This window comes from Sinocyclocheilus grahami, unplaced genomic scaffold (assembly GCF_001515645.1).
Source record: "Sinocyclocheilus grahami isolate Dianchi unplaced genomic scaffold, SAMN03320097.WGS_v1.1 scaffold889.1, whole genome shotgun sequence".
Lineage (NCBI taxonomy): Eukaryota > Metazoa > Chordata > Actinopteri > Cypriniformes > Cyprinidae > Sinocyclocheilus > Sinocyclocheilus grahami.
The window spans coordinates 103751-119203 of record NW_015506068.1 but is presented as its reverse complement, the minus strand read 5'-3'; the positions used below and the strand labels follow the sequence as shown (position 1 = coordinate 119203).

Below are 15453 nucleotides of genomic sequence, written 5' to 3'. Positions count from 1 at the left end.
TTCCAATATCCATGTAAAACAAAATGTTTTGCATAACATCACGGCGGTACAGTGATAACACTTAACGGCACAGATTTTACTACATAGGCTATTTAAACTGAGCAGTGTGTGTTTTTTTCCATATGTTTGACTGACTGTCTATTATGATAATGAGCAGGCTGCACTGTCAAGGTAGCAATGCTTAACTGTGTGCGCGCATGCGGCGCCGGCGCAATCACTTGAATTTTTTCCTTCTAACAGTGGAAGCAACTAGCTACTCCTTTTAGTCAAAGATAATCGGAATTGTAAAAGGTTTGCCTTTATTTGTGTACATTCACAATAAAAACAAATCTTTGTGCTTTTGTAAAATAAGCCTAAAGAAAATAGGATGTCGCTTTCTGCCGTCTGGTTTCCTTTAGCGCAGCACAAAACTCAGCATACTAGGCTACTTGTTGCACAGTTTTTCTTTCATTTTCTTAATCTATTATTTAAGTAAAAATATATTTCTCGTATAGGCCTATTTATTTGTTATATATAGCCTAGCTTTATTATGTTTTTCTCCGCTCGCAGAAGCGCGGCAGGTGCGTGATGTAATATGATGACCATGTGAATCCACATGTTCTGTTGTTTGCTGCTTTGTGCACATGTAAATTAATCCCAGGAAAACAAATGTTAGTATTTTTAACAGGTCACAGACACTTATCCTTTCTAATTTAATTCAATTCTAATTTACAATAATCTTGTCTGTTAACGGTTAATAATCGGTTTATGAGCGCCGGTTGTCGGTTAGGAAAAATAACCGAAATGAACATCCCTACTCTATAATTCAAATAATGAAAGAAAATATATCCCTGTGTGAGTTATTTTTTATCTTTATATGATATAGTGAAGTAATATCACACAAGAATCAGCATGTGTGAGTGATCACAAATGTTAAATTAATTTTATACAGCAGTTCAACAGACAAGTGGTTAATTGAGTTACATTTTAGACACATTTTGTCTTTTTTCCTGTTTTGCAAATGAAATAGTTCCAAACAATGCCGGAGCTGAGCTGTTGTGCATCTCAGAGCAACACTGCGGTGTATCTTTCCTGAATGAATCTGTTTTTGAACCAATCAAGTGAGACAATTATTCAATGATCCATTCATAAAGACAGTCAACTTGCTTTGATTCTAATTGAATCAGCCATTTTGAAAGAATCGTTTGATTGAAGGATTCAATGAATCATTCATTAAAACAGACACTTGCTGCCACCTACTGGCGGTTTTAGTGTAATATTTACTTATACATGACGAGCCTAAACCAGCACAAATACACACTCAGCAAAATATTAACTATCGTTATTGGCAAAAATTCCCCCAAAAATGTAATATAATTTTTGTCATTATCGCACACCCCAAAATAAAGGGCATCATTTAGGTCATCTGGCACACAGACACAGAAGATAGTGTAAATGCATGTGTGTGCTTTGGTTTAACCTACATTGTAAGGAACCTACATTGTAACACATTGTACAACTTTTGACATTGTGGGGCCATTTCAGGCCCCCCAAGGAAAACAGCTCATAAACCATAGTTCATATTTACTTATACATGACGAGCCTAAACCAGCACAAATACACACTCAGCAAAATATTAACTATCGTTATTGGCAAAAATTCCCCCAAAAATGTAATATAATTTTTGTCATTATCGCACACCCCAAAATAAAGGGCATCATTTAGGTCATCTGGCACACAGACACAGAGATAGTGTAAATGCATGTGTGTGCTTTGGTTTAACCTACATTGTAAGGAACCTACATTGTAACACATTGTACAACTTTTGACATTGTGGGGCCATTTCAGGCCCCCCAAGGAAAACAGCTCATAAACCATAGTTTGTTTAATAAAGCATATTTTTTGTTAAATAAAAATGTGTTTAAAAATTCAATTTTTTTTAAAGGGGTCATATGATGCGATTTCATGTTTTCCTTTGTCTTTGGAGTGTTAAAAGCTGTTTGTGCATACAGAAGATCTGGTAAGACGCAAAGATGAAAGTCTCAAACCCAAAGAGATATTCTTTATAAAAGTGAACGCTCAGCCACGCCTTCCTAAAACACCTCGTTCAAAATACGCCCCCACATATCTACGTCACTGTGTGAGAAGATTTGCATAGGACCGCCCAAATGTATACTCAAAGAAAGAAGGCATAACTTTTATTCTCGCTGTAGTATTCAGCTTGTTCGAGATGCATATGACATCAAAGTACCACAAGAGCAATTCAAAAGCATAAAGACTCGTCCGCTCTGCTATCGCTTTCGCGGGACTTTGATGTCATACACCGATCGGTTTGCACAGCGCTGATGCATCTCGAACAAGCCTATTGTTGCCGCCGCCATATTGTGGAGACGCTGTGTGCCGAACTACTTTGTTTGGTCTTCCAAAAGAGGACACAACTAGAAATCAGTGATTAAGTTTTATTTACAACACTGTTCCAGAACAGTACAAAACAAATATTTGAGTGTGTGCAGCGCATTTTACAGAGAAAAGTTTCCTGAACCTGGTAAGGGGCATAACATTTCCGTCACACGCTTGAGGAATTCGGCCAATCACAACGCACTAGATAGCCGGCCAATCAGAGCACACCTCGCTTTTCAGAACGATGAGCTTTGTAAAAATCTACGCGTTTCAGAAAGAAGGGGCATAGAGGAGCAACAATAATGTACAGTATGTGGAAAATAATGTGTTTTTTTAACCTTAAACCACGTAAACACATTGCATCAGAACGATGAGCTTTGTAAAAATCTACGCGTTTCAGAAAGAAGGGGCATAGAGGAGCAACAATAATGTACAGTATGTGGAAAATAATGTGTTTTTTTAACCTTAAACCACGTAAACACATTGCATTACACCAAATACACAAAATAATGTTTTTTTTTAGCAACATCATATGACCCCTTTAATTATTCATAATCACAGGACCCCCCGCCCCACCATCCCCCTTGACTTTTTTTTTTTCAATTCGACAATTCAATTGAATTTACAATTCAATTTCATATATATGCAATATTTTTTATATCATATCCCTAATGATGCTGTGTTAAGTTCAGTTAGTCTGTTTAAAAACAACAACAACAGATAATTAGACTTTTCTAGCACAATGCAAGGTTAGGTTTCAAAATGTAATGTGATTACCCAAAGGCTTGGGGTCATATTTATAAAAAAAATATATATATATTTTTTTATATAATGATTAAGATGTATACACTCACAGATATTTAAGGTAGGGTATTTAATCATTTATCCACTCGGCTCAAAGTTCAAACAAAATTTTGCATTCACTCGCTGATAAGTCTCGGTCACGCGACCACTAAACAGCGCTGTGAGATCCAGTGTGAAGCGCATGAATTCAGCAAACACAAATGACTCAGTGATTTAAAATATTTTAAAGGGATCATGAACTGCATTTTTAAAAAATGATTTTATAATGTTCTCTGAGGTTCACTTATAATGTTGAATGTTTGATTTTACATTAAAAAAAACATAATTTAGAAGTAATAGGCTATTTTCAATCCTGTTTTTGAGCCTCTCTGCAGAACAGTCTGTTTTTATAGGCAGGGTGCATTCAAGACTTGCAAGTAAATGCCCACTGCTATGTTTGGCAAACAGTTTCACTTATTAAAATAGCAGATGGACGCTGCTGAGACATACTCTGAAAACAACATGGGTCATTTGGGTTAAAAACGTATAAATACACAGTATATATCAAACAGTCTAGAACAGACAATGCAATAGTGGTAAAAGCACGTTTACTCATATTTCTGTGCGACATTACTGTTGGATCCACTCAAGTCAGACTCAGATTGCATTGCCATTTACTTTCAGTCTCTCTGAAAAGCCTTCATCATACTGTCTTGTTTAAAAATGAATCCATTGCAAAGTAAAGCAAACAAACAAACAAACGAACGAACAGTGTTTCACTGATGCGATCTGGAGCTCTTTGCTAACTTTACCTGGTGTTTACACCAGACATTCTGTCTACACTGGATGTGGCACGGATTGACATAACAAATCTCCAACAGTAAACTGATGTCCCGCTCTATTTCTGACATGCAAGCATTCGCGCCGCTTCTGACCTGAAAGAGAAATGGATCGCGACATGACACAACAGTGCTTGCGTCCGATGTACTTAGGATCACAAGAAAGGCAATTCAAAGACTATTTTTCACAACTTACACTACACATGTCTTGTAGGCTAATCTTGTAATGTCATCTGCATGGTTCTGTTGATAAAGTAATCCTGTGTTTCTCTATTTCCTCTCCTCCTACTACAAGCGCGTATCAGTGGGCGGAGTTAAAACAGCAGTGGCGTAGAAGTAGGCGTTGACCTCCTGCGGAGGCGGTGCCTTGTCACACTATTACGTCATAAAGTGGCACATTCCAAAACGAGTCCTTTTCTGAGCTTACGGTTTTAATAAAAGCTCTTTAAAGAGAACGTTTTGAAACTTACATGTTTTTTAGTAGGCTACATTGACCTGTTATATGTCAAAAGATCAAGGGAAGTTTGATTTCAGTTCATGACCCCTTAAAATTCAGCTGGACAACATAAAGTGCATTTTGATATTTTATTATAACTTCAATATTGACTCGTGGATGGTGTAGGTCTGAATTTTGGGCATAGGGCTACATTTTAAGAAGAGTTTTAGAATTCATATTTTTCCACATGGTCCACTTAAACACGCAAGGACTGATCGGTCCATGTATCATTCTATCATTCAATTATTCCATTCACAAAAATGAAAAACGGTCAATATTTAGTTTTTCCGTTTTTCTGTATAAACCAAAAATTGAAAGTTGACATTCTGTGGAGGAATACACTCGAGAAATGGGAAATATTTCATTCGTGCATGTGGGCGTTGCTGAACTTTCATTTGATTGGTCAAACAACCACATCTTCTTTCCTTTAATTATTCATAATCACAGGCCCCCCCGCCCCACCATCCCCCTTGACTTTTTTTTTTTCAATTCGACAATTCAATTGAATTTACAATTCAATTTCATATATATGCAATATTTTTTATATCATATCCCTAATGATGCTGTGTTAAGTTCAGTTAGTCTGTTTAAAAACAACAACAACAGATAATTAGACTTTTCTAGCACAATGCAAGGTTAGGTTTCAAAATGTAATGTGATTACCCAAAGGCTTGGGGTCATATTTATAAAAAAAATATATATATATTTTTTTATATAATGATTAAGATGTATACACTCACAGATATTTAAGGTAGGGTATTTAATCATTTATCCACTCGGCTCAAAGTTCAAACAAAATTTTGCATTCACTCGCTGATAAGTCTCGGTCACGCGACCACTAAACAGCGCTGTGAGATCCAGTGTGAAGCGCATGAATTCAGCAAACACAAATGACTCAGTGATTTAAAATATTTTAAAGGGATCATGAACTGCATTTTAAAAAAATGATTTTATAATGTTCTCTGAGGTTCACTTATAATGTTGAATGTTTGATTTTACATTAAAAAAAACATAATTTAGAAGTAATAGGCTATTTTCAATCCTGTTTTTGAGCCTCTCTGCAGAACAGTCTGTTTTTATAGGCAGGGTGCATTCAAGACTTGCAAGTAAATGCCCACTGCTATGTTTGGCAAACAGTTTCACTTATTAAAATAGCAGATGGACGCTGCTGAGACATACTCTGAAAACAACATGGGTCATTTGGGTTAAAAACGTATAAATACACAGTATATATCAAACAGTCTAGAACAGACAATGCAATAGTGGTAAAAGCACGTTTACTCATATTTCTGTGCGACATTACTGTTGGATCCACTCAAGTCAGACTCAGATTGCATTGCCATTTACTTTCAGTCTCTCTGAAAAGCCTTCATCATACTGTCTTGTTTAAAAATGAATCCATTGCAAAGTAAAGCAAACAAACAAACAAACGAACGAACAGTGTTTCACTGATGCGATCTGGAGCTCTTTGCTAACTTTACCTGGTGTTTACACCAGACATTCTGTCTACACTGGATGTGGCACGGATTGACATAACAAATCTCCAACAGTAAACTGATGTCCCGCTCTATTTCTGACATGCAAGCATTCGCGCCGCTTCTGACCTGAAAGAGAAATGGATCGCGACATGACACAACAGTGCTTGCGTCCGATGTACTTAGGATCACAAGAAAGGCAATTCAAAGACTATTTTTCACAGCTTACACTACACAGTGTCTTGTAATCTTGTAATGTCAACTGTATGGTTCCTTTTTAATGGAGTAATCCTGTGTTTGCATCTCTCTAGAATTTCCTCTCCTACTACTACAAGCATGTATCAGTGGGTGGGGCTAAAGAGGCAGTGATGTAGACGCAGGCGTTGATCTTCTTCTGCGGAGGCGGTGTTTAGCCACACTATTACGTCATAAAGTGGCACATTCCAAAACGAGTCGTTTTCTGAGCTTGGTTTCAATAAAAGCCATTTTTAAACTAACGAGAAAGTTTTGAAACTTACAGGATGATTTTATAGTATATTGACCTGTTATATGTCAGAAGATTCAAAGAAATTTGATTTCTCAGTTTATGACCCCTTTAAAACCAGATGAAACGGCACTGACAAACAGGAGAAACACTGTGCGCAACGACACAGTTCAATCTACAAATCGCCATCATTTACCATGATTTACTGTAGTAACACTAACTGGCAGTAGTAGTGGCAGAAATGTGGAATATTCATATAAATTATAATTATTATATTATTAACGTAGACAAATATTAAAGGAGTAATGGAATATAATTACAGTATTTTTTTTTTGATTAAGCTATAGCATTTGTGCATTCATAATAAATTTATTTAGACTACTGTTTTTCATTCAGATATCTCAAAGTATTGAGATGAAATTTTGTTATTGACCAAATACTTATTTTCCACCATAATTTGCAAATAAATTCTTTAAAAATCCTACAATGTGATTTTCTGGATTTTTTTTTCTCATTTTGTCTCTCATAGTTGAGGTATACCTATGATGAAAATTACAGGCCTCTCTCATCTTTTTAAGTGGGAGAACTTGCACAATTGGTGGCTGACTAAATACTTTTTTTCCCCACTGTAGTTAAATTTTTACCATGGTATTATTGAGGTGGTATATGTGTGGTTTTAACTGTGAATTATCTAAATGTATGCTACTATGGAAGACCAGTGGATAATTTTATTTAAAACTCAAACATCAGATTAATTAAATTTCAACATATAAAAATTAGGTTGTTTTTTACAGGTGTTGCTGTTTTTGATAATGAACATAAATATACCTGCATCCTTACTTAAGCTACTACTACTATCAACTCAAGCTACTGTCAAATGTGCATTTCTAAGAGAAAAAATATATAATAATATTAATATTGCAGCCTGCACTGCAAACTGTGCTGAAGATAAGCGTCAAAGAAGTCAGGCAACACAAAACTTTTTCATGATTTGAAACAATCATCACTCATTAAAACAGGCAGAAACTAAGAAATAACATTTTCTATTAAGATATTTATTTTGTTAAAGAAATAAAGGGTAAAGAATTCAAAAACGAGAAGTGTTTGTCATGCTCTGACCATGAAGAGAGGTTTAAAACTACAATTAATGGTCTGGTTTCTACAACTTTCACTTAGGAGCAAAAATCTTCCTTTTAACTTGAAAGAAATAAAGATGTGAAATTAATCGGGATAATAATCGAAATCAACTGATATGAAAAATTTTATAGTGATAATTTTTTTGGCCATATTGCTCAGCCCTAATTTAAGGTTTAAGGAAAATGATAATATCCTATATATAATATAAAAATTATATTTAATTTGATATTATTATAACCACTGTCACTGAGCAGTGTATTGGGTGTATATATTCCCTTCATCGACTTTGAATGCAATAAATTCACAAACCTGCAGTTCCATTATGGACATTATGTCCTGCCACTGCTGCTCCAGGTCTAGTGGTGTGTCAGACTGTGACAGAGGGGCTTGTAGGGGGATCCCTTGTGATGTTGATGGCGTTTCCTCAGTTGGAGCTCTAAGCTGTGAGGTGGATCCAGTGGCTTGGAACTAAAGAGAGAAAAAGACAATGTAAAATGACAATCAAATAAAAAATGCCAAGTTTTAATCTGTAATGTAGCATGAATTTTACTGTCGCTACCTCTGGCTCTTCTCCAAATGGAAAGGTGGCCTCCAGAAGCCTCAGACATTCCTGCAGGGATAATGAAGTCTGAGCACCAAGACTGGTAAGCTAGGAAATACAACAAGAAAAGTCCATGTAATTCCAAGGCTGACTCAAATTCACTTAACATCTACAGTTTACCAGCCTTTTTGAATAATCTAAAAGCATTATTAACCGAAACCTTGCTGTGCTCCTCACACCTCCCTGTAATCCTAGCATATTACAGCACATACCTCCATAGGTATGCTCTCTCCTGTCTCTCCATCAACATGAGTAAGGATCTGCACTGCTTGGAGATTAAGTCAATTTCTCCAGCTTTCCTCTCTTCCACCTGCCTCCTCGTTCTCTTCGTTAGGTTTATCAGCCTCACTCTCCTTCTGTAGACTGCTATAGTTAAATACTTCTCGGCCAGCACCAAGGTCAATATCCTGCCTCCAAAGGATGTCTATGAGGTCAATGTCCTAGAAATATATTCATTAAAGGGGAGTGTCATAAAAGGTCTAAGATTACAGAACATCATTAGATAATTACATTTAATGAGGGACATGATGAGGACTGGTCAGCTCTTATTTGGCTAATTGTCCCAAGCATGTATTTATAAATAAATCACAAAGGAACCACTTCGCTATCAAAAAATGAAATGCTACGTATCCTGTAAGGTCCTGACAAGAGTAGAAGACCTCTACTGAAAATACTACTACTACTACTAGGGATGGGCATTCCAAGCAAAAATAATATTCGAAAATCGCAGGGTATTATTCGAATATTATTCGAAAACCGCACCCCTTTCCTGCAAGCACGCACAAACACCCATAAACAGAGAGAGATGGAGAGAGACGGGATTCACGCTTTCAATCTGTATGATAAACTGTTTAATTCAGAAGATAGACTATCTTAACTCAATCCATATAATGATTGAGACGAAATTCACGCTTTCAATCTGTATGATAAACTGTTTAATTCAGAAGATAGACTACCTTAACTCAATCCATATAATGATTGTAACGTGCTGAAACATATTAATATAATAAACATAACCGAATGACTGCACTTATTAACATAACAGTCCGTCGATTAGCATAAATCAACTGCTCATAAGGCTAGGACATTTCCATTTCAGAAAATTGAATCCTTAAAGGGAATAGATACGAGATGGGATGAAAAATATACTTCAATATCTTCTGTCGCAATTATATTGTTGGGTAATTATACTGTATATAAACTGCGGCCATCAGGGAGCCGAATACCGGTGTTTATTTTTGTTATGATATTAATTTTTAAAATACTGCAATATATATATATACTGTTGTTTATGTCGCTTAAACAACGTTCGAAATGCGACATTGTTTGAAAGGAGTCCCTTTTCACTGTTGCGCTGTGGTGAGGGAACAGCTGTATGTGTTACTAAGCGTCAACGTTCCGAAACTGAAGCTGTAGAACTAATAGAACGTGACGAGACAGAAGAACTCATCCACATTATCCACACTGTCCGCCACAAATATCCACCGCCTCCTGCCATCAGCTCCCGCGTCTCACACACACAAGCGCGACTTTAGCACTAGATTTAGCAACTTTCAGACCCTTTGTGTTTTTTTTCCATAGGATATTCATACTGACAAACCTAGCGACTTTTTTGGATAAACCTTAGCTATGGTTCAGTTGGAAGATTTCGCCAGTGCTGTCCTGCGAACGCGAGGTCTGACTTTCCTGGAGAAGTGTCACCTCTCTCGGCGTCTGTTCTGTGCAGTGAGCGGCAGAGAAGCAGCGAAATCAGTTGGCCGCACCGCAGCCGACTCGTCAATAAATGAGTACAAAACAGCGTTTCCAAGCACCTGTCGCTTACTGATTGTTTGGAATTATAAATATGAGCGTAGTTCGTCTGTTAATATCACATGCAATGTGTGTTTTTTTTAAAGTTTGTTACTCAGATGCAGGCAGTGCGCTGCATGAGACAAAAAAGTAATATAGCCAAAACAACCGCATAGCCGCTCTTTAGTGTAGATGTATGTTGATTTTATCAAACGATGCCGTGATTATAAACAAGAGTGACTCTTGGTTAACATGTATTAAAAGGGGTCGTGTTCAGTCACTATTTAGTGTGGTATTTTTTGACAATATTCACTCATCATGGCAGTAAAATAGGGCATACTAAGTCAATAGATTGCAGTATTTCCTCTCTCAATCAGTAGAAAATATGGTTAACACCTGGTCATGCATGAAAAAAAAAAATACCTCATGTACCGTGAAACCGGTATAATTTGGAAAAATACCGTGATATAAATTTTTGGTCATACCGCCCAGCACTATTTGTCAGTATGTCAGTTGCTGCTCAGGATCTGCTAATCATTCGCCATCATCCTATCAGTCATCTCTCCTTACTCTGTTTATGTGGTAAGTGAAATGTTATTTACTGTAATGTAGGGCTGTGCGATTTTGAAGAAAAATGTGATATGCGATACCTTGTTATAAAATGCGATATTCGATATGTGATACTATATTGCTTAAATATTGCATTTTAATTATATTTTAAAATATTTAAAAATTTGTTTCACTTTCTTGGAAAATAAAGAATCACTATAACTTCTGAAAGTGACCAGCAGTGTTTTAGCATTACATAAAAAGTAATGTCACAAATCAGAAAATGTAATTTAACATCACTGTGAACATACAAACAATAAAAATGTGAATGTGAAACGCCCTTGCGATATGCATATTGCGATATTTACATTTGCGATATTTCGATAATTTCGATATATCGTGCAGCCCTACTGTAATGTAACAGGCTACCGCTAGCAAGCTGCTAACCATGTCCCTTTAGTGTCTCCGTAGAATGCGTTATTTGTTTTCCGTGCCTTTCTGAATACGGATTTAGCCACATCTCTAACCCAGTTGGGGGTGTTTGTGGTCCGCACAGAGCTCTTATTTGACTTCGTCCCAAGTTACTGTAACCATTATATGCTACGCAAGTCTTTTTTTTTTTTTTGCCACACTAGGGCTGTGCAAAAAATCGGATGCGATTTTCATGCGCATCTCGTCAGTAAAGCCACTCCTGTGATTAGAAGTAAATCTCCAGCACGTGCGTTCAGATGGAGCGCCATTTACTACACAGAGCCGTAGTTCACTGACAAGCTACACAAAATCACAGGCGATTCATTGCCGATTTTGAAAGCGATTTTGTGTAGCTTGTCAGCATGCCACGCAAGTCTACACTGTGCGCGTGAGACAATGTGTTCTTCTGTTGTCTTTGACTGTTTTTAGGTGCGTTATTGACAGCGCCACATGAACGCGTCACCACCGCATCAGCACAGAAAACATGAGGAAATTTTTAAGACAGTAATCGCACAACCTATTTGATATTCTATAATTAAATTAACTAATCGAATATTCAAAAATCGTGACCCATCCCTAACTACTACAATATCGATTTGATTCAGTGCACTATTTGTACCACATGTCAAGCTGTGATATTGCTTGAAAATTTTATATTAACATTACTATTAAAGGGATAGTTCACCCAAAAATTAAAATTTGATGTTTATCTGCTTACCCCCAGGGGATCCCAGATGTAGGTGACTTTGTTTCTTCAGTAGAACACATTTGATGATTTTTAAGTCCAACCGTTGCAGTCTATCAGTCGTATAATGGATGGCAATGGTAACAAAATCTATGAGTGTAAAAAAATCATGCACAGACAAATCCAAATTAAACCCTGCGGCTCGTGATGACACATTGATGTCTTAAGACACGAAACGATCGGTTTGTGCCAGAAACCGAACAGCGCCGGTCCGGGGCGGCGGCTTCTATCAGCGGCTTCGTCCTTCTCTCTGCCCACGGCGCTTGAAGGGACTAGATGGCTCAGCATCCTTGCCCGACGGCCGTGAAAGGGGTGCGGTTCTTGTCCGGACTGCGGGTCCGGCAGCTCATGACTCTGGCGGCACGGGAGTCCCTCTACGCACCCCTCCTGGACCCACGAGGACACCAGCGTGCATGCACGGGGAAGAGACCGGTCTCCTGAGGAAAGGCGCGCTCGGCATTTAAACAGCGGCGGTGATGAGGCTCCATTCGGTTCAGGTGTGCCCCAACACACGCCGCCAGCCCTGGCTATTTCAGCGCCCCTCCTCTCACACGCACCCACTCATGTCGGGAGCCTGGCGAAGGGCAGCGAATAAGGGACGGGGTGATGCTGATAATTAGGGGGAGGCAGCCGACTCGTCACAGTGTGTTGATATCCAGCCGAAGAGCAATCAACCATAACTTCAGACGAGCAGGCTCAGAAGTTGGGAATACGTGGAAAGTCATAACTCCCAAATGAGTTCGCGCGAGAGAACGTAATCTTTTAGTTTTAAGTCGGTTTGAACAATCCGGATAAGCGCAAGTAAGTACCATTTGATTAGCCGTCGTACCTACAATAACTGTGCACTGTGTAAACAATGAGTGATGTATACGCGCGAGAGATCACTTCCGGCGCTTGCGTAAACTACGCCAGAGCGCGTACACACCGCACACACCAGAAGCCGTGCGCGCGCACAAAGATAGTTGGACATAGTGGATGTATTAGAGGTAAAAAATTATATAAATACTGTTCGGTACAAACCGATCGTTTCGTGTCTTAGGACATCAATGTGTCGTCACGAGCCGCAGGGTTTAATTTGGATTTGTCTGTGCATGTTTTTTTTACTCTCATACATTTTGTTACCATTGCCATGCATTATAAGACTGATAGACTGCAACGGTTGGACTTAAAAATCATCAAATGTGTTCTACTGAAGAAACAAAGTCACCTACATCTTGGATGCCCTGGGGGTAAGCAGACAAACATCATATTTTCATTTTTGGGTGAACTATCCCTTTAACTTAAAAACATTAACATTAGCACAGCTACCTAATTTTAAGAGATAGACAGCTCTATCGATGAGACCACCCCCTGTCCAGCCACTATTGTAAGGCTCATAATGTAGAGTAAGAATACTACTAGCTCACATACAACGCTCTTAATCGCCACTATGCAATATGCTTAATCTAATGGCTAGAGATAATAGCATAACACGGTTCTCTCTTTGAGGAAATCAAATACGAACCAATGTCAATCTAATTACAGTAGGCTAAGCTGAAAACACACAGCTGCTGTACCTCTTTGGAGAGGTCGTCACTGCTCTCTCTCTCCCCTTGCTCTTGACTGTCCTCAGGGGCCACGGCTCCCAGGCTGTCCTCTCCGCTGAGGCTGTAAGTGGTCTCAGAAGCACCACCAGCCCCTCTCATGGCCGAGGCTTCGGAGTTGTTCACGTCCTCCAGGCTGCCCCCATTGTCCAGGGCAATGCTGGGGCCGGACTGACTGGTTGCCGAAACCACAGTCTCAGGGTCACGATGCACCAGCCAGGCACTCAGCTCAGTGCTGGGCACACGCAGATGATCCAGGGAGCGCACCTGGTTCAGAAGCCGACGAGTGGTGAAAAAATGGTCCAGGTCCACACTTTTAGGATGGATGCCATAGCCGTCCAGGGTGTTACGGAGATTGTGGAACTGCGTCTGGGTGTAGGCCGAGCTGGGGCCCAGGATGATCTCACGGAGTGGGGGGAGCTGATTGTTTAAATAAGTGTCCAAGTCCAGCCGTACCCCAATTAGACTCAGGAGGATAGTGAACTGAATAAGACCCTCTGTGAAGTACTTTTTCAAGTAAAGCATTTCTTTGCAAAGGAACAAAAAAGAAAAAACTCAAAAAGGAACTAAAAAGCAAAAACAAAAAATTACACACAAACAAATGTCAAACCCAATTAAGGTTATGGTCAGCCTTGTATACAATAGAAAATCAAAAGCAGACACAAGATAAAAGGATGCTCGCTTTGTTTCAGTCATGTGCTTCTAATAAAACAGAACTAAAGGTGAAGATAAATCCTCTTTTGTTGTCTTTTTTCACCCAAATTATATCCAGCTTTAATATTTGTAAGCATGCATTATCAAAGTTCACCAAGCCTGCATAGAGAGAGAAGAAAAAAAAATCAAAAATGTACAATTAAATTATTAGCAATTATATTATACATTTTCCAATCGCAAGTAAATTGCAAAATTGCAATTAAAGTTTAATCAGTTAAAGAACATCAAAGATGTTTGCATCATAACCTAGTATAATACATAAATTACCTTTCAACATTCTAACATTAACACATCCAGATTTATAAAAGCACATCAGATACCACCAGATTTATAAAAGCACATCAGATACCACAACAAAGTGTTTGCAACACAACCTAATCATAACAATTCAGTGACAATTTAGTCTTACTATGAAACTGTTGTTATAAAACATTAATGACCTCCCACCACATACACCCACCTCACAATCCATCCATCCCTCTAATAACCAAAAGTACGCAAAGGAATCGCGCATATTCGACACCATAAATTGTAGATCGGTGACTGAGCTTTGGCCTAATGTCATTCACTGCCTATATTCATCTCCTCCTATTCAAAACCCATCTAAAAACAATTTACTTGGTCAAGCACTGTGAAGTATTGACCTCTTACACTTCCGCTATCATAGCCCAGCAGTTAGCAACAAGTGGCGCAACCGCCTCTGATTGGCCAAAATATCCATCACTCATTTTTTCTCCGCGCTACAGCCAATAAGGAGGCGGGCCCTGACGGGGTTCTACCGGGGACATTGAATTACTAATAACAACTTTTATTAATTACCCAGTTCTTGTCAACTGGTTAAACCTATCCGTTCGAAACGGTTCCTTCAGTTCAAGCAAAGCTGTCTTGTGCATTTGCAGCAGCCGCACTGACACACGCTCCCACATTCGCAATTTCGAAAGCTATAGCTAACTTAGCCCGTTAGCATAGCATCAAAATAGTCCGTTTTCATACTTACTCAGGAAGAGTTTACTGACAAATGACTCCGAATGCCTCTATATGCATACACAGCCACTGTCATCAGTCACGTCTAACTAACTACGCACTTATTCCCTTAGATCTCTATATGGTTATCACTCCCCTCGCGTTGAATGGCCCACCATGACTCGCAGAATTTCCTCTTGCCGACAACTTGGCCGAAACTGAGGTGCTGAAACATGCGGCCACTGCGCACGCGTAGAATATTCCAGTACACATAAGGGATGAGATCATTCATCAAAAGTCCCGGTTGTATACAAACCTATAAATAAGATTTTTGTTTAATAACATAAAACTGGTATCTGTCTATTTAAGTTCTATTAGTTGTCCCGCCTTTATTTTTGTTCATTTTCTTGATGCTCTCCGTGGGAATACAATATTGGCAAAATTTG

The 15453-nt window shown here is 38.5% G+C and overlaps 1 protein-coding gene across 2 annotated transcripts in view; it reads right to left on the bottom strand.

The window, feature by feature from the left end:
• Positions 1-15237, bottom strand: part of LOC107563780 (nuclear factor erythroid 2-related factor 1-like) — a 23243-nt gene extending 8006 nt beyond the window's left edge. The window contains exons 1-4 of one of the 2 annotated variants that reach the window (XM_016248726.1): positions 15042-15237; positions 13304-14143; positions 8153-8242; positions 7903-8061 (exon numbers count right to left, since the gene is read on the bottom strand). In XM_016248726.1, the coding sequence (XP_016104212.1) occupies positions 7903-8061; positions 8153-8242; positions 13304-13855 (801 nt within the window). In that variant the 5' untranslated portion in view covers positions 13856-14143; positions 15042-15237. Of the gene's footprint in view, positions 1-7902; positions 8062-8152; positions 8243-8406; positions 8635-13303; positions 14144-15041 lie in introns of those variants that run through there. The other variant, XM_016248727.1, reaches the window with a different exon arrangement.
• Between the last annotated feature and the right edge of the window lie 216 nt (positions 15238-15453).